Source organism: Oncorhynchus clarkii, chromosome 3 (genome assembly GCF_045791955.1).
Source record: "Oncorhynchus clarkii lewisi isolate Uvic-CL-2024 chromosome 3, UVic_Ocla_1.0, whole genome shotgun sequence".
Lineage (NCBI taxonomy): Eukaryota > Metazoa > Chordata > Actinopteri > Salmoniformes > Salmonidae > Oncorhynchus > Oncorhynchus clarkii.
The window spans coordinates 61,847,790-61,868,503 of NC_092149.1; the positions used below are offsets into that span (position 1 = coordinate 61,847,790).

The 20,714-nt window shown below is 41.8% G+C and overlaps 1 protein-coding gene across 1 annotated transcript in view; it reads left to right on the top strand.

The window, feature by feature from the left end:
* The window catches only part of LOC139400846 (adenylate cyclase 5), a 131,518-nt gene that overhangs the window by 95,469 nt on the left and 15,335 nt on the right, over window positions 1-20,714 (top strand). The window contains exons 5-10 of the mRNA XM_071145442.1: window positions 2,215-2,342; window positions 8,899-9,057; window positions 11,854-11,995; window positions 13,136-13,270; window positions 18,240-18,262; window positions 20,490-20,649. Coding sequence (XP_071001543.1) covers window positions 2,215-2,342; window positions 8,899-9,057; window positions 11,854-11,995; window positions 13,136-13,270; window positions 18,240-18,262; window positions 20,490-20,649 — 747 coding nt within the window. The remainder of the gene's footprint in view (window positions 1-2,214; window positions 2,343-8,898; window positions 9,058-11,853; window positions 11,996-13,135; window positions 13,271-18,239; window positions 18,263-20,489; window positions 20,650-20,714) is intronic.

Consider the following 20,714-nt stretch of genomic DNA (forward strand, 5'->3'; position numbering starts at 1 on the left):
AGGGCATGCTACTTAACTATGTGTTCTAGAAGACACATGTAGAATGATTACTCAAGCTTTCCATGTGACCACTCTGTGTTGCCCCCCCCCCCCCCCCCCCCCTCAACCCAATATCTTTATAGCCTGAACTGCTGAGTTCTAAATAACAAACCATCAAGCACACACACAATAGCCTATTGACAGTATTTTATACTGCAGTGAAATTGTATTCAAATAGAAAAATAGCCATTCTCTTTAACATTCATGTCATGAGGGCGTTTTGCAGTGCAGGATTCCCAGAAAAGGAAGTGATTCATTTAATATTCTATTTAGATTTGGTATTTATAAGCGACAGGACATTATATAGGGATAATTATACATTGTATGTAAAACATACCCCATACACCACAGATCTAGTGCCGTCAGAAAGTATTCACACCCCTTAACTTATTCCACATTTTGTTGCGTAGATGTACACACAAGATTCCATAATGACAAAATGAGAACATGTTTAAAGGCATTTTTGCACATTTATTGAAAATGAAATACAGAAATATCTGATTTACATAAGGATTCACACCCCTTAGTCAATAATTTTCTGAATGCACATTTGGCAGTGATAATAGCTGTAAGTCTTGGTAAGTCTCTAAGAGCTTTCCACACCCGGATTGTGCAACATTATTCTTCAAGGTCTGTCAAATTGGTTGTTGATCATTGCTTGACAACAATGGATTTTCAAGTAAATGTAAGTCAAAACTGTAACTCAGCCACTCAGGAACATTTACTGCCTTCTTGGTAAGCAACTCCAGTGTAGATTTGGCCTTGTGTTTTAGGTTATTTTCCTGCTGAAAGGTGAATTCATCACCCATTCTGGTGGAAAGCAGACTGGACCAGGTTTTCCAACAGGATTTTGCATGTGCTTAGCTCCATTCTGTTTATTTTTTTCTCCTGAAAAACTACCCAGTCCTTAACAATTACAAGCATAGACATAACATGATGCAGCCACCACCATGCTTGAAAATATGGAGTGGTACTGAGTAATGTGTTGTATTGGATTTGCCCCAAACATAACACTTTGTATTCAGGACAAAAAGTTAATTGCTTTGCCACATTTTTTGCAGTATTACATTAGTGCCTTGTTGTTTTAGAATATTTTTATTTTGTAAAGGCTTCCTTCTTTTCATTCGGTCAATTATGTTAGTATTGTGAATTAACTACAATGTAGTTGATCCATCCTCAGTTTTCTCCTATCACAGCCATTAAACTCGAACTGTTTTGAAGTCACCATTGGCCTCATGAAATCGCTGAGCGGTTTCCTTCCTCTCCGGCAACTGAGTTAGGAAGGACGCCTGTATCTTTGTAGTGACTGGGTGTATTGATAAACCATCTAAAGTGTCATTAATAACTTCACCATTGTCAAAGGGATATTCAATGTCTGCTTCTTTTTTTACCCATCTACCAATAGGTGTCCTTCTTTGTGAGGCATTGGAATACCTCCCTGGTTTTTGTGGTTGAATCTATGTTCGGAATTCACTGCTTGATGGAGATACCTTACAGATAATTGTATGTGTGGGGTACAGAAATGAAGTAGTCATTCAATAATCATGTTAAACACTACTATTGCACACAGAAACCATGCAACGTATTATGTGACTTGTTAAACACATTTTTACTCCTGAACTTATTTTGTCTTGCCATAGCAAAGGAGTTGAATACTTAGTGACTCAAGGCATTTCAGCTTTCATTTGTAATTTATTCGTAAAATTTAGAAAAACATAATTCCACTTTGACATTATGGGGTATCGTGTGTAGGCCAGTGACACAAAAATCTCAGTTTAATCCATTTGAAATTCAGGCTGTAACAAAATGTGGAAAAAATCAAGGGGTGTGAAAACTTTCTGAAGGTACTGTAGTTTTATCCCAAGTGTTGGCAAAATGTGAAGCCAGCATTCGGTTGCCTAGATATAGTGGTCAGGTTTTAATTTGGAAAGGAGTTATTTTCCACTGAGTTTTTAGTCATGAGGCTATTATCCAGAGAGACTTACAATACCAAGTGCATTTCAACAAGCAGGCAACAAACACACTTTTTGTGATCATCGTATGTAAAACCCTCCTCAAAGGAAATGCTAGTAACACACTAACACATTATGTGTGTGTGTGTGTCTGTGTGTGTGAGCATACATGTGTGGGTGTGTGCGTGTTTGTGTGCATGCATGTATGTGTATGTGTCAACAGGAGAACCACTGCCTGCGTATTAAGATTCTTGGAGACTGCTACTACTGTGTGTCTGGGCTGCCAGAGGCCCGGGCCGACCACGCATCCTGCTGTGTGGAGATGGGTGTGGACATGATCGAGGCCATCTCGTGAGTATGGCACAGCCAAATACATGTATAATGCCTTCGGAAAGTACTCAGACCCTTTTTCCCACATTTTGTTACGTTACAGCCTTATTCTAAAATGGATTAAATAAATACAAATCCTCAGCAATCTACACACAATACCCCATAATGAAATTTTTACAAATGTATTCAAATGAAAAACAGAAATACCTTATTTACCTAAGTATTCAGACCCTTTGCTATGAGACTCGATATTGAGCTCAGGTGCATCCTGTTTCCATTGATCATCCTAGAGATGTTTTTACAACGTGATTGGAGTCCACCTGTGATAAATTAAATTCATTGGACATTATTTGGAAAGGCACATGCCTGTCTATATAAGGTCCCACAGTTGACAGTGCATGTCAGAGCGAAAACCAAGCCATGAGGTCAAAGGAATTGTCCGTAGTGCTCAGAGACAGGATTGTGTCGAGGCACAGATCAGGGGAAGGGTACCAAACATTTTTTGCAGCATTGAAGGTCCCCAAGAACACAGTGGCCTCCATCATTCTTAAATAGAAGAAGTTTGGAACCACCAAGACTCTTTCTAAAGCTGGCCGCCGGTCAAACGGGGCAATCGGGGAGAAGCGCCTTGGTCAGGGAGGTAACCAAGAACCCGATGGTCACTCTGACAGAGCTCTAGAGTTCCTCTGTGGAGATCGGAGAACCTTCCAGAAGGACAACCATCTCTGCAGCACTCCACCAATTAGGCCTTTGTGGTAGAGTGGCCAGACTGCAGCCACTCCTCAGTAAAAGGCACATGACAGCCCGCTTGGAGTTTGCCAAAAGGCACCTAAAGACTCTCAGACCATGAGAAACAAGATTCTCTGGTCTGATGATACCAAGATTGAAGTCTTTGGCCTGAATGCCAAGCGTCACGTCTCGGGGAAACCTGGCACCATCAATACGGTGAAGCGTGGTGGTGGCAGAATCTTGCTGTGGGGATGTTTTTCAGCGGCAGGGTCTGGGAGACTAGTCAGGATTGAGGAAAAGATTAACGGAGCAAAGTATAGAGAGATCCTTGATGAAAACTTGCTTCAGAGTGCTCAAGGCCTCAGACTGAGGCGAAGGTTCACCTTCCAATGGGACAACTACTTAAGCACACAGCCAAGACAGTGCAGGAGTGGCTTCAGGCAAGTCTCTGAATGTTGTTGAATAGCCCAGCCAGAGCCTGGACTTGAACCCAAACGAAAATCACTGGCGAGACCTGAAAATAGCTGTGCAGCACACAATCCTGTCTCGGAGCTCTACGGACAATTCCTTCAACCTCATGGCTTGGTTTTTGCTCTCACATGCATGGTCAACTGTGGGAACTTATATAGACAGGCGTGTGCCTTTCCAAATCATGTCCAATTAATTGAATTTATCACAGGTGGACTAGAATAAAATTGTAGAACATCTCAAAGATGATCAATGTAAAACAGGATGCATCTGAGCCTAATTTCGAGGCTCATAGCAAAGGGTCTGAGTACTTATGTAAATAAGGTTTTCAGTTTTAAATCTTTCATTCATTTGCAATCATTTCTAAAAACCTGTTTTTGCTTTGACATTATGGAGTCTTGTTAGTAGATTGCTGAGGATTTTTGTATTTCATTTTAGAATAAGGGTGTAACGTAACAAAATGTGGAAAAAGTCAGAGGGTCTGACATATAGTGGGGCAAAAAAGTATTTAGTCAGCCACAAGTTCTCCCAGATAAGAGACCTGTAATTTTCATCATAGGTACACTACAACTATGACAGACAAAATGAGAAAAAAAATCCAGAAAATCACATTGTAGGATTTTTTATGAATTTATTTGCAAATTATGGTGGAAAATAAGTATTTGGTCAATAACAAAAGTTTATCTCAATACTTTGTTATATACCCTTTGTTGGCAATGACAGAGGTCAAACGTTTTCTGTAAGTCTTCACAAGGTTTTCACACACTGTTGCTGGTATTTTGGCCCATTCCTCCATGCAGATCTCCTCTAGAGCAGTGATGTTTTGGGGCTGTTGCTGAGAAACACGGACTTTCAACTCCCTCCAAAGATTTTCTATGGGGTTGAGATCTGGAGACTGGCTAGGCCACTCCAGGACCTTGAAATGCTTCTTACGAAGCCACTCCTTCGTTGCCCGGGCGGTGTGTTTGGGATCATTGTCATACTGAAAGACCCAGCCATGTTTCATCTTCAATGTCCTTGCTGATGGTAGGCTTTGTTACTTTGGTCCCAGCTCTCTGCAGGTCATTCACCAGGTCCCCCCGTGTGGTTCTGGGATTTTTGCCCACCGTTCTTGTGATCATTTTGACCCCACGGGGTGAGATCTTGCGTGGAGCCCCAGATCGAGGGAGATTATCAGTGGTCTTGTATGTCTTCCATTTCCTAATAATTGCTCCCACAGTTGATTTCTTCAAACCAAGCTGCTTACCTATTGCAGATTCAATTTTGTTTCTGTTGTCCTTTGACAGCTCTTTGGTCTTGGCCATAGTGGAGTTTGGAGTGTGACTGTTTGAGGTTGTGGACAGGTGTTTTTTATACTGATAACAAGTTCAAACAGGTGCCATTAATACAGGTAACGAGTGGGGGATAGAGGAGCCTTTTAAAGAAGAAGTTACAGGTCTGTGAGAGTCAGAAATCTTGCTTGTTTGTAGGTGACCAAATACTTATTTTCCACCATAATTTGCAAATAAATTCATTAAAAATCCTACAATGTGATTTTCTGGATTTTTTTCCTAATTTTGTCTGTCATAGTTGAAGTGTACCTATGATGAAAATTACAGGCCTCTCTCATCTTTTTAAGTGGGAGAACTTGCACAATTGGTGGCTGACTAAATACTTTTTTGCCCCACTGTATATAGAGTTTTGCAAAAAACACATATTCATACACATCTAAAACCTATGAATAAAACATCTGAGAACAGTCAAATTTTACACGTGAAGGTGCCCATAAGCAATCATTTCAAATGTGAAATATAGGTCAATATAGCGTTTTGGAAATAAACTCTTCAATTGTTCTTCAATCCTGTTCCTGGAGAGCCACACGATGCACAAGCCTTGTTTCAGACAGGTGGTAGGAGGCACGTGTGCATTAGTGCCATAGTACTCCTACACTTCCAGGCCCAGAGAAACCAGAAAGGTTCAAATCAGGTTCACTCTATACGCATGAAGAGGCACTTAGCCTAATTTGTGTCTGCAGAAGTTAAGTCAATGAGTCCAGGACAGGTGCTTGGTGTGCTTGAAACAGGCTAATGCTGATTGCGTTACTGTTCAGTTGTATTTGTTTGTGGCGTCTGATTGGTGTTTGCTGAGAGAGATAAGGGCTGGCTGATTTATTGATTGGCTGTTTCTGAATGACGAGACAGATGTCTGTCTCTGCTCACAGACCTGACTGTCTCCGCTCACAGACCTGACTGTCTCCGCTCACAGACCTGACTGTCTCCGCTCACAGACCTGACTGTCTCCGCTCACAGACCTGACTGTCTCTGCTCACAGACCTGACTGTCTCCGCTCACAGACCTGACTGTCTCCGCTCACAGACCTGACTGTCTCCGCTCACAGACCCGACTGTCTGCCCCTCAGCACTCCTGTCAGCAGTAGTGTGTTTGTATGTGTGTGCGTGTGTGTGTGTGTCAGTGTGTATGTGTGTGTCTGTGTGTATGTACGCACGTGCGTGCAATTGACTGTTTTCGTCCCTTCGACCAGAGCGGCTGTGGTTATTGCATTTTTGCTTCACTTAGCTTTCTCCTTTTTCTAAGCAGTCCCCCAACTTCCATGACGCAATAACATGGAACAATGTTATAAAATCTAGAATATTGCCACTGATGAATGGTTTAGAAGGCGAAGGTGAGAAAATGTTCTGGCTCAGTGTCCCTGCCCTCTACATTCACAGGGAGTCAGCGAGGCACCGTATTAGGAGACTGCTGTGACATTATAACGAGGTGATTACTGCATTGTAACCAAATATACTGAGCTTGAGCAATTTTGACAAAAACAACGGATATACACTATACACTACCCTTGAATGAGAACACCTACTCATTCAAGCGTATTTCTTTATTTTGTACTATTTTCTAATTGTGAAGACATCAAAACTATGAGAGATGTGAGATTCTTCAAATAGCCACCCTTTGCCTTGATGACAGCTTCGCACACTCTTGGCATTTTCTCAAGCAGCTTCATGACATAGCCACCTTAAATGCATTACAATTAACAGGCGTGTGTTCTTAAAAGTTAATTGGTGGAATTTCTTTCCTTCTTAATGCATTTGAGCCAATCAGTTGTGTTGTGACAATGTAGTGGGGTATACAGAAGATAGCCCTATTTGGTAAAAGACCAAGTCCATATTATGGCAAGAACAGCTCAAATAAGAAACGGCACTCCATCATTACTTTCAGTCAATACGGAACATTTCAAAAACGTTGAACGTTTCTTCAAGTGCAGTCACAAAAACCATCAAGCGCTACGATGAATCTGGCTCTCATGAGGACCGCCACAGGAATGGAAGACCCAGAGTTACCTCTGCTGAAGAGGATAAGTTCATTAGAGTCACCAGTCTCAGAAATTGCAGCCTAAATAAATGCTTCACAGAGTTCAAGTAACAGACACATCTCAAAATCAACTGTTCAGAGGAGACTGTGTGAATCAGGTCTTCATGGTCGAATTGCTGCAAAGAAACCACTACTAAAGGACGAACAATGGACATTAGATCAGTGAAAATCTGTCCTTTGCTCTGGAGTCCAAATTGGAGATTTTTGGTTCCAACCGCCCTGTCTTTGTGAGACGTGGTGTGGGCTAACGGATGATCTCCGCATGTGTATTTCCCACCGTAAAGCATGGAGGAGGAGGTGTGATGGTGTGGGGTGCTTTGCTTCTGAAACTGGCTGTGATTTATTTAGAACTTAACCAGCATGGCTACCACAGGATTTTGCACCGATGTGCCATCCCATCTGGTTTGGGCTTAGTGGGACTATCATTTGTTTTTCAACAGGACAATGACCCAGTACACCTCCGGGCTGTGTAGGGGTTATTTTACCATGAAGGAGAGTGATGGAGTGCTGCATCAGATGACCTGGCATCCACAATCCCCCAAACACAACCAAATTGAGATGGTTTGGGATGAGTCGGACCACAGAGTGAAGGAAAAGCAGCCAGCAAGTGCTCAGCATATGTGGAAACTCCTTCAAGACTGTTGGAAAAGCATTCCAGGTGAAGCTGGTTGAGAGAATGCCAAGAGTGCGCAAAGCTGTCATCAAGGCAAAGGGTGGTTATTTGAAGAATCTCAAATATTGTCACGACTTCTGCCAAAGTTGGGTCATCTCCTTGTTTGGGCGGCCCTCTGTTTCCCATCATGTCTTTGTGTGTAATTGTTTATTGTTATGTGGTTTGTCAGGCGCATTACTTTTGTTAAGTGGTTAAGTAGTTTTGGCACTTGTATGTTTTTATTGTGCTGTCTATTTGGAACGGAATTAAAGTGCACCTGTTTGCTACACTCTGCTCTCCTGCACCTGACTTCGCTTAACAGAATTACACACCAAGACATGATGGGAAACAGAGGGCTAAATACATGTAGATTGATTAGGGAATAAAAAACAGGTGTATATGGGACAAGACAAAACAAATGGCCATATGAAAAATGGAGCGGCAATGGCTAGAAAGCCGGTGACGTCAATCGCCGAACGCCGCCCGAACAAGGTGAGGAGCCGACTTCGGCGGAAGTCGTGACAAATATAAAGTATATTTTTATTTGTTTAACACTTTTTTGTTAACTACATGATTCCATATGTGTTATTTCATAGTTTCAATGTCTTCACTATTATTTTACAATTTTGAAAATAGTCAAAATAAAGATAAACCCTTGAATGAGTGGGTGTTCTAAAACTTTTGACCTGTAGTGTTTGTTGCCCTAAAGCGATTCACATACGGAAATATTGCCGATTTCACCATCGAGTACACATCTTGTCCCTCTAGTTAAAGCGGCTAGTGCCTAGGAAGGCGACAGCCGCCGGTGACCATAGCAACAAAATGTATATATTTATTTTCACCTTTATTTAACCAGGTAGGCCAGTTGAGAACAAGTTCTCATTTACAACTGCGACCTGGCCAAGATAAAGCAAAGCAGTTCGACACATATAACAACACAGAGTTATACATGGAGTAAAACAAACATACAGTCAATAATACAGTACATTATCGACATAAAAATGTATTCACATGTAACAGATATTATTGTTTCAAAAATTGATTCGAAAGCAGTTACTTTTATTGTTAAAAGTGACTCTGTAAACTGATAGTGTTAGCCACCTAGCTAGCTAAAGTGGGAAAGTTAGCTGGACATACGTGCTGATGTATTACAACACAGGCTATGTTTTCTCGTGTGATTGGTGAACAACACACAGAATCCTATTTTCTCAACCTCGGTTGAGCTGCTTTCACATGCATGAGTACCGGCGACCACTCCATCTGGATAGAATACTTGGGAACAGATTTCCTCTTTTCTCCCTCCAAAATCAGTGCTCAGTGGTCTCTAACTGTTTCTATCTGTGTCTGTGTGTGTGTGTTCTAGGCTCGTGAGAGAGGTCACAGGGGTCAATGTGAACATGCGTGTGGGCATCCATAGCGGCAGGGTCCACTGTGGGGTACTGGGACTCAGGAAGTGGCAGTTTGACGTGTGGTCCAACGATGTCACGTTAGCTAATCACATGGAGGCTGGGGGCGCGGCAGGGTACGTTTGGCCAATCATGACAAACCAGTACAGAGACACTCACCCAATGACACTACATATTTTCTCCTATGCTCTGTATCAAAATACACTATAATAATACATAGAATAACACATAGAACTTTTGTATTGGGCATACATTCTAAGTGGCATGCTACTATGTATTTGGGATATGTAAGGGATAATCAACAAGGGGCTATGCGTTCTATGGAAAATAATGAACGGCGTGGAAGGTGTGTTCCATGACATGCTAGCAGTCCCAGAGAATGCGTAGAGCCACGAGTTGATTATCCCTTTTTTACCATGACTATAATTTTTTTGTTTTTTTATTTTACCCCTTTTTCTCCCCAATTTCGTGGTATCCAATTGTTTTAGTAGCTACTCTCTTGTCTCATCGCTACAACTCCCGTACGGGCTCGGGAGAGACGAAGGTTGAAAGTCATGCGTCCTCCGATACGCAACCCAACCAAGCCACACTGCTTCTTTACACAGCGCGCATCCAACCCGGAAGCCAGCCGCACCAATGTGTCGGAGGAAACACCATGCACCTGGCAACCTTGGTTAGCGTGCACTGCGCCCGGCCCGCCACAGGAGTCGCTGGTGCGCGATGAGACAAGGATATCCCTACCGGCCAAGCCCTCCCTAACCCGGACGACGCTAGGCCAATTGTGCGTTGCCCCACGGACCTCCTGGTCGCGGCCGGAAGCGACAGAGCCTGGATGCGAACCCAGGGTCTCTGGTGGCACAGCTGGCGCTGCAGTCCATGGCTATAATTTAACACATTTGACACTAGACACTGTGTTCATTTGACCAGTAGAAATGTGTTCAACATTCACTGAAGTAGCTAGCAAGTTTACTAGATAGCTACAGTAGTTGCCGTCGTAACCAAACAAACAGACTTGCTAGTTTAGCTAACCACATTCTGAAAATCTAATTCAACAATACCGATACTGTTTTCAATTCAGCTTTTGCTTACAAAAGCAGCTCAAACAAAACATGTAAAAATGAACTATAGCCATTGAATTCTACCGTGCAAATATACTGTGCCTTACAGGGAAATAATGCATGCTCTAGAATGCCCTTCAAGACAATTAGAAAGGAGTATTCAACATCATGGTATACAATCACTTTATCACTGGCAAACAAATATTTAACTACATTACTATGTCAATTTTGCACAATCCTTTTCTATGGTACAGTTGAAGTCGGAAGTTTACATACACCTTAGCCAAATACATTTAAACTCAGTTTTTCACAATTCCTGACATTTAATCCTAGTAAAAATTCCCTGTCTTAGGTCAGTTAGGATCACCACTTTATTTTAAGAATGTGAAATGTCAGAACAATAGTAGAGAGAATGATTTATTTAAGCTTTTATTTATTTCATCACATTCCCAGTGGGTCAGAAGTTTACATACACTCAATTAGTATTTGGTAGCATTGCCTTTAAATTGTTTAACTTTGGTCAAACATTTCGGTTAGCCTTCCACAAGCTTCCCACAATAAGTTGTGGATTTTGGCCCATTCCTCCTGACAGAGTTGGTGTAACTGAGTCAGGTTTGTGGGCCTCCATCCTCACACACGGTTTTTCAGTTCTGCCCACAAATGTTCTATAGGATTGAGGTCAGTGCTTTGTGATGACCACTCCAATACCTTGACTTTGATGTCCTTAAGCCATTTTGTTACAACTTTGGTTGGGGTCATTGTCCATTTGGAAGACCCTTTTGCGACCAAACTTTAACTTCCTGACTGATGTCTTGAGATGTTACTTCAATATATCCACATAATATTCTTTCCTCATGATGCCATCAATTTTGTGAAGTGCACCAGTCCCTCCTGCAGCAAAGCACGCCCACAACATGACTGCCACCCCCGTGCTTCACGGTTGGGATGGTCTTCTTCGGCTTGCAAGCATCCCCCTTTTTCTTCCAAACATAACGATGGTCATTATGGCCAAACAATTCTATTTTTGTTTCATCAGACCAGAGGACATTTCTCCAAAATTATAATCTTTGTCCCTATGTGCAGTTGCAAACCGTAGTCTGGCTTTTTTATGGCAGTTTTGGAGCAGTGGCTTCTTCCTTGCTGAGCGGCCTTTTAGGTTATGTCGATATAGGACTTGTTTTACTGTGGATATAGATACTTTTGTACCTTTTTGCTCCAGCATCTTCACAAGGTCCTTTGGTGTTTATACTTTATACTTGTGCACTATTGCTTGTATAGATGAACATGGTACCTTCAGGTGTTTGGAATTACTCCCAATGATGAACCAGACTTGTGGAGGCCTACACATTTTTTCTGAGGTCTTGGCTGATTTCTTTTAATTTTCCCATGATGTCAAGCAAAGAGGCGCTGAGTTTGAAGGTAGGCCTTGAAATACATCCACAGGTACACCTCCAATTGACTCAAATTATGTCAATTAGCCTATCAGAAAGAAGCTTCTAAAGCCATGACATCATTTTCTGGAATTTTCCAAGCTGTTTAAAGGCACAGTCAACTTAGTGTATGTAAACGTCTGACCCACTGGAATTGTGATACAGTTAATTATAAGTGAAATAATCTGTCTGTAAACATTTGTTGAAAAAATTACTTGTGTCATGCACAAAGTAGATGTCATATCTGATTTGCCAAAACTATAGTTTGTTAACAAGAAATTTGTGGAGTGGTTGAAAAACGGGTTTTAATGACTCCAACCTAAGTGTATGTAAACCTCCGACTTTAACTGTATAATCCTGAAATGAATGAATGAATAATAATGACCATTGTGTCCAGTAAGTCATTGCTGTGTTTTTGTGCCAGGCGGATCCACATCACCAAGGCCACTCTGAACTACCTGAATGGAGACTATGACGTGGAGCCAGGATCAGGAGGAGAGAGGAACGTCTATCTGAAGAGGCACAACATCGAAACCTACCTCATCGTGGGCTGCAGCCAGAAAAGGGTACAGTACAGCCTTGTCATCCCTTTACTGTTAGATTAGGTTATTATGACTATGGCCCAGAGTTTTACCTGATTACGTGATCTGACCCTTTAAATGGACACCTCACAGTTTTTAACCACATCTTTCATCGCTATTTTCCTATGTAGACACTGGTATGGTGCTGGAGATAATTAATGAAATAATACTAGTAATATTAGTCCCGTGCAAATACGGCTTTACACGGACATGTGTAAGATTTTCATTGTAAATTACACAGACATGAGTAAGGTTTCCAATGTAGATACTTGACTAGGAAAAACTCTGGGCCCCCAGTTGACTGTAATAGGAAAACAAACTCAGCCCTGCTCAGTCAAAATTCTGATACATTTTCATAAACTCTTTTTTATTCACTGGCTGATTATCATGTCTTGTTTTTTTATAAGCAGCTGGTTGGCTTACTTTTGGAAATCATGCATCTCTAAAGAGTGATGTCACCCGTTCTCTCACCATGAGATAATGTTTGTTTACGTACAGTACAATGTCCTTTTAATCAGCTGAGAATATATTATATCAGTAGTGTGTGTGTGTCATATCATATCAGTCCTGTGGCGATATCAGAAGCCTTGACTCTAATCCAGCTAATGTGTACTTTCACATAATATATCATATTATTATATACTACATTCTAACTTATGGGTTGATTGGGAATGGGTTGGTTCTCACGATCCCTGTTACATTACAGACCTGCCCTAATAAACTGTTTACAAGAAGTGATACATTTTAGTGTGCATCCCAAATGACACCCTATTCTCTATAGAGTGCACTACAGTGCCATTTGAGGCATAGCCTTAGAGTTCACTACCTTTTCCGTTCAGTTTGAACCACTACACTCATCCCAGGTCAGCTATCACTACCTATAAGCATATTTAATTGTAGTAGGAACCGTTGAAAACATGTAACTGATCTACAGTAGAGTAAGTGATTGTTGCATGGAATTCCCCTAGAAGTATAACTGTCAGGGGTGGAAATGGGGGGCAACCCGGGAGTGAAATCATTTTAGCATGGTCTTTAATTCAAGGATTTTACATTGGTGGTTTCCTGGTCCCCAGAGTGACTTTTTCCATTACCACCCCTTGTATATCTGTCTCCCTTACCTTGCAGAAAGAAGAGAAGGCGATGATAGCGAAAATGAACCGTCAGCGCGCCAACTCTGTCTCCCACAACACGGGCCACTGGACCGACCGACCTTTCTACAACCATGGAGGAAACCAGATCTCCAAGGAGATGAAGAGGATGGTGAGATACCATTCTGTCCTCACCGCCATTCAGACTTTATCTTTACTCTTCTCTGATCTGGCCTTCACAGCAAGGCCAGGTTGTGGTTGTTGTGTGTTTGTGTATTAATCGGGGACTATAGAAAGCCAAGGACATGAGGCGGTTATGTCATTGCATACGGTATATCTTTCATTGTCTCCCTAGGCTCTTTCTGTCTTTAGTCTGGCATTTAGCTCTAGGGTCACAGTGCCCCCACCCCTGTTTCACTTCCCCTGACCCGGTGCCCAAGAAACCCCAGAGAGAGGGAGAGAGAGAGAGAGAGAGGAGCAGAGTCAGTGAAGCGGTAGCAGGATGGCCACAGTCAGTCAGGGCCTTAATGATTTAATCAGTCACCAATAAGGGAAACTCACCTGAGGCGGATACACCTTTTATCTGTGTGTTTCCTGTCTGTGTAGACGTCAGTGAGCTGAGGTCTGACATTGAACAGAATGGTGAACGTACCGTCAGACCTCAGAGTACAACTACCACAGATACATATAATAATATTATAATAGTCATTGAACAGATGCTTTTATCCCAATACACTTTTTCCAAAACTGTCAGTATTGACAGTTACACATCTATTCATTATATCCATGTCTCTACTCTCTTCTGAGACGACGATGGAAATAATTTGCATTCAGTAATGAATTCCCAGAAAGCTTCTGTATAGTCTCAAGGGTAGAGGGGGAGGCAGGCTGGCATGCTGGCAGCAAGCAGTGGCCCTTCACACTACAGTTCACCTCTCCAGCAAGTGTCTCTCGAGGACTACTCACTCTGTCACAATACAATACGTGGGCAACAAGGATGAACAAATACCATAACATTTAGTCAGTGAGGTCCCATCTGCAGCAGAATAACATTACCCAGAATCCCAGGGGGAATCATCTCTCTTACACAACAAAGACATACACCAAAGCACACACACATACACACGTACACAAATGCATACACACGCACAGAAGTACAAACACAAACACACAGAAAAAACCTATAGTGTGTGATGACCATTGAGTCCTCTTTCTGTTCCCCAAGGCCTCCCACTGTGCTAAAACAATGCTGCTATGGTGACTCACTGTCTGTTGTTTACCTCTCCTCCTCTCTCATTCCATCCCTTCCCCTCTCACCTCGTCTTCTTTTCTCTCCTCTCTTAACATTAACTCAAGGGCACTATGTCAATACAATAATGGTCTGAGTCTGGTTCCAGTCGTAGCGCACCTGCCTACTATTGTCTTCACCACAGAGTTTTGGTGTGCAGATTACAGTCAGATAATTATTTCTGGTTATCTTATTATCTCTTCCCTGCTGGATCTGAAATCAGTGTTTGAAATCAATGAATGAGCTCAGTGCGTGTGGGCGTAAGTAAGTCCTGTCTGATTTAATTATTGGCTAGCTGCGACAGGACAGCTGTATTGTGAGAGACAGTCTCTCTTTGGCAGATTAATACATACTACGCAGTTGGATGTCTGTCTGTCTGTCTGTCTGTCTGTCTGTAGTCCTGTACTCTTACAGTCAGTTGGTGGTCTGAACATGAACTAAGTAATATTTGTCTTGTCTCTCTCCCTATATCTCTATCTCTCTGTTTCTGTCCCTCTGTCTCTCTCCCTATATCTCTGTCCCTCTGTCTCTCTCCCTATATCTATCTCTCCCTATATCTCTGTCCCTCTGTCTCTCTCCCTATATCTCTATCTCTCCCTATATCTCTGTCCCTCTGTCTCTCTCCCTATATCTCTATCTCTCCCTATATCACTGTCCCTCTGTCTCTCTCCCTATATCTCTATCTCTCCCTATATCTCTGTCTCTCTCCCTATATCTCTATCTCTCCCTATATCTCCGTCTCTATCCCTCTCTCTCTCTCTCCTCATCCCCTTGCACCGCTTGTGAATCCCAGCAGCAGATATAAAGAAAGAGCAGAGATAGAGGGAGCAAGGAGAAAGGGAGCAAGGAGAAAGGGAGCAAGACAGATTGCATGAAAGAGGGGGAGAGAATGTGTGTGAGGCGAAAGGAAAGGGAGTCACGTAGTAATTCCCACTAGCCCCTGTCCTCCAACTTCCTGGCAGTGCAGGGCAGGCAGCGGAGTAGAGATTACTTATAATGACCTGCTGTCAACTGTGTTTCTTGCGTACATTCCTACTATGTCATTAATCACTGTTCTCCTATTCCATATAAAATACAGAGAATTCTGGTATTTGGGGATGTTCCCCCTCTCTGTTTGTAGAGTGTAGTTTTATCAGTGGAATTGCTTATGTTATAAAAGACATCCTAGAAATTCTGCTGGAAAGTCACATCCCAAAAGGAAGGGTTTCAGGGTATTTTCAGCTTAGTCCACAATTGTGGCAATTGACGAGTATAGATTTTACCAAGATGTGACAAAGGCACAAAGTAATAGGTTTACTGGTCAGACAGAAGAGTGAATCGTAATTGATGTACATATGGGAGTGGATTTGTTGATATGCAAGTAGATGACTATCTCCTGGAGATTGTGTGGTGTTGATGTTTCTTGGAACTGTACAGCACATTTTCTCCTGTTGTTGTTGCTGTCTTCATCCAATAGAGGGCAATGCAGTTCCGTGATTGATGTAGAAACTCTTAATTTCACCTAATGGGCTCCTATTTTGTGTCAAACTCAAGTTAGTTTGCAATTTTGTTATGTAAAAACTGCCGCACTGTCATTTCCCAGCCCTAAAGCCAGGTTTGGCAATTTACCTGTCTAACATCAGCTCGCTTGCACAATATCTGAGGTGTGTCTTTAAAAACAAGCGCAAAGTGACAATTTCACAACAGCGCTAATGAGAAGTCTTAAGACCCACAAAAAGCAGGTCTTAACGTTAATGCAGTTGATAGTCGGGAAGGGATTTTGAGGGTGGAAGCTCAGACTATCCAGCCATGACACACAGTGCCCATGGAAGAGAGATGTGCTTTTTGTGCTGGCGAATCTCATATTTAGAATCATAAAACACTAGAAGTTTCCCCCCAGCTCCTGTAATTTGATGATTAAAAACCAAGCATAGCCTGCCCTCCCTTTAATCAAGGCTGGTTGAGCAGTATCGCATAGATCTGTATTTTTATCCTGGCCATTAGCTAAGTAGCCTACAGATAAAGGGGTTTTAAATGGTCTACTAAGAGTGCTTTGAGATATATATATTTTTGCCTTCATGCTTTTGAATTATTTACAATTCACATACCTGCATACTTCATTTCACTTGTTCAAGTAGGCTATCCATCCTCATTTTCAAAGAGTGCCCCTCTTCCGATTACCAAAGACGCGCCCCTCCAAACTATTCAGTCCTCCTATAATGCCATATCAGCTGCAGATTTGTTTTGTTAATCTGCCTTGCACATAGGCAACGATACAATTGACATGAGCATAGTATTTTGTATAGACGTTTAATAGTTATTTGTACACACATTTAGGCCAATGTGTGCACACAGTGCCATGGAACGAGAGAATGGATTTATGTTGTCATGCTTCTGACCCCATCCTATTTAGAAATATTGTTTTAAAAAACAGATGGCTTGCTTTCCGTTTTATATCAAGGTTACCATTACCCTAAGCCTAGGCTACTAAGGCTTGTTCAACAGCAATGCGTCTTGTCTTATTTATCCTGGCTTGCAAAGTAGCCCATAAAAGGTGTTTAAATGGTCTATTTGTCAGATTGCCTTGAATTTTTTATATAATGTACATCCTGAAACATACACACATATGCCTACCTGCATACTTCGTTTAGCGTGTTCAAGTATCCATCCCCATCTCTCATCCGGTGATCAAAGACACTCTCCTCAATTATTCAGTCCTATATATACTGCAGAGAACTATTCTATATTTTGCTTACTGAGAACGTGTCTCACACATACAATACCATTTCCGTGAGCCTAGTATTTTCTATTTTAAGTGTGATGTGTAAAGACATGTAGTTTGGCTATAGCTCATTGAAGCCAATTACAACTATGTTTACTGCCAACACTCCAAACATAGGCTGTTGAACACTGGATGGTTTTTTTGTTTGTTGTTGACATCACTCGTTACTGTAGCCTATGCTTTTCAAAAAACTGTAATATCAATACACAATGGACCAAGATGAGAATATTCTGTGCCCCCAGCCGAATTGGAGTTGTTGACAGCGCAAAGACAGCCAATAACCTACAGAATTTGAGACAAGCGCATGCAGTATTCAGCCACAGAACGTGTTGATTGGCCAGTGAGTGGCCAAGCCCTACAACTTGTTTGTTCATCAAAACCTAGCCCTTTTGCGCCACTGCTAGCTATTGTGCTCATAATTCCGGCTGTGAAAATAGCAAAAATAGTTTTGACGCACCCCAGGACCTATAGCTATACTGCCAGCACTTTGATTGACCATTTCGTTAGGTTTGTGAAAATAGAGCCCCATGTGATGTAAATAAATAAACGTACATTATTATGAATTAGGTGTGTGGTAAACAACACAAACCACCCTGCTGGTATAATAATCCGTGTCAAGCTTTAATGAAGGCTCAGAGAGACCCCCTCGATGGTCTTATGACAGGCAGACAGTCTTCTACAGAAGCACTATTGACTCATCTCCCCAGGAAGATGCCTGGATAGCTATTGTTCTCAATTTTGAATGTGTCTGATATAGCACCCTATTCCCTATATAGTGCACTACTTTTGACCAGAGTTCTATGGGACCTGGTCAAAGCAGTACACTATGTAGGTATGGAATAGGGTGCCATTTGCAATGGAGCTTTTGTTGTTGTTTTTAGCCTCTTGAGTAAAGAGTTTGGGCAGAGATAAAGCTGGCAGAGGTGTCAGTCTCTTATCTTGGTGGTTGACACTCATTGTTTTGTCAACACCTGACTGTGTGGATGGATTCTACCTCTTTCTCTTCTAAAAAAAACTCTAGCACCACTTAAGGTTCTCTGTTTGCAGATGTTTTTCTGTCAGCTAACACACTGTTCTGCTCTTTTCTTCTAGGGATTTGAAGACCCCAAGGACAAGTGAGTAGAGACCCCCTATCCCCATCTTGCCTCCTGTGAGTTAAAGTGGTGGGCTGCCTTCTACTGCAGGTCATGTTTCCAGGGTTTCTAAAGACAAATGGCAGTATCAAAGCCATAGATCTTTAAATTATCTAGATACAGTTGAAGTCAGAAGTTTACATACACTTAGGTTGGAGTCATTAAAACTTGTTTTTCAACCACTCCACAAATTTATTGTTAACAAACTATAATTTGGCAAGTCGTTTAGGACGTCTACTTTGTGCATGGCACAAGTAATGTTTCCAACAATTGTTTACAGACAGATTATTTCACTTATAATTCACTGTATCACAATTCCAGTGGGCCAGAAGTTTACATACACTAAGTTGACCGTGCCTTTAAACAGCTTGGAAAATTCCAGAAAATTATGTCATGGCTTTAGAAGCTTCTGATATGCTATTTCTCATCATTTGAGTCAATTGGAGGTGTAACTGTGGATGTATTTCAAGGCCTACCTTCAAACTCAGTGCCCCTTTGCTTGACATAATGGGAAAATCAAAAGAAATCAGCCAAGACTTCAGAAAATAATTGTAGAGTCTGGTTCATCCTTGGGAGCAATTTCCAAACGCCTGAAGGTACACGTTCATCTGTACAAACAATAGTACGCAAGTATAAATACCATGGGACCATGCAGCCGTCATACCTTTCAGGAAGGAGACGCGTTCTGTCTCCTAGAGATGAACGTACTTTGGTGCGAAAAGTGAAAATCAATCCCAGAACAACAGCAAAGGACCTTGTGAAGGTGCTGGAGGAAACAGGTACAAACGTATCTATATCCACAGTAAAACTAATCCTATATCGACATAACCTGAAAGTCCGCTCAGCAAGGAAGAAGCCTCTGCTCCAAAACCGCCATAAAAAAAGCCAGACTACGGTTTGCAACTTTACATGGGGACAAAGATCATATTTTTTGTGGAAATGTCCTCTGGTCTGATGAAACAAAAATAGAACTGTTTGGCAATAATGACCATCGTTATGTTTGGAAGAAAAAGGGGGATGCTTGCAAGCCGTAGAACACCATCCTAACCGTGAAGCACGGGGGTGGCAGCATCATGTTGTGGGGGTGCTTTGCTGCAGGAGGCACTTCACAAAATGTATGGCATCGTGAGGAAAGAAAAATTATGTGTATATATTGAAGTAACATCTCAAGACATCAGTCAGGAAGTTAAAGCTTGGTTGCAAATGGGTCTTCCAAATGGACAATGACCCCAAGCATAGTTCCAAAGTTGTGGAAATGGCTTAAGGACAACAAAGTCAAGGTATTGGAGTGGCCACCACAAAGCCCTGACCTCAAACCTATAGACATTTTGTGGGAAGAACTGAAAAAGTGTTTGTGAGCAAGGAGACCTACAAACCTGACTCAGTTACACCAGGTCTGTCAGGAGGAATGTACCAACATTCACCCAACTTATTGTGGGAAGCTTGTGGAAGGCTACCTGAAATGTTTGACCCAAGTTAAACAATTTAAAGACAACACTACCAAATACTAATTGAGTGTATGTAAACTTCTGACCCACTGTGAATATGATGAAAGAAACAAAAGCTGAAATAAATCATTACTATTATTCTGACATTTCACAATCTTAAAGAGGTGATCCTAACTGACCTAAGACAGGGAGTTTTTACTAGGATTAAATGTCAGGAATTGTGAAAAACTGAGTTTAAATGTATTTAGCTAAGGTGTATGTAAACTTCCGACTTCAACTGTAGGTGTGTGGCAGTCACAGAAATAAACTGCTGTAGCTATAATACACAGCATAGCAACCGAAAACACGAACAGAACATCCAACTTGCCAGGTTTCTTGTATGACATGGCCATGACATTCATACCCATGAGTGGACAGTGATCGCAATCTGTTAGTCATAAAACATTCTTATCACCTGGTTTGAATTTGTCCACTGATCCACTGACAATAGGCCAGATTGCATCTGTAATTAATGCAATCAAACAATACACTGCTGATTCAATGACCGATTATTCCCATCAAACTAACATGATGAGAGTGGTCTGATGATCTCAATCACTTTGCTTATTTCACTTGATTGTGGTGATGCAGTTCTGTGGTGAAGTGTGGAGTTAAGTTGTGGTTGCAGGACTGGGGGCAGGCTGGCCCATAGAGACATAGGACCTCTTGTGATGGCCTGAAACAGAAAACAAAAAAGTGTCTCCACGTCTTGTGTTATCTAGACATTTCATTTTCAGAAACACACAGGAAAACCTGAACCCAGAGGACGAGGTGGACGAGTTCCTAGGGAGAGCCATCGACGCCAGGAGTATCGACCGGCTACGCTCAGAACATGTCAAGAAGTTCCTGCTGACCTTCAGAGAACCAGACCTGGAGAAGAAGGTACTGACGTCCTTCTCCAGGGAAGTGACTCGAAATATTCAGACTAGTGCCCTGAGTGAATTTTC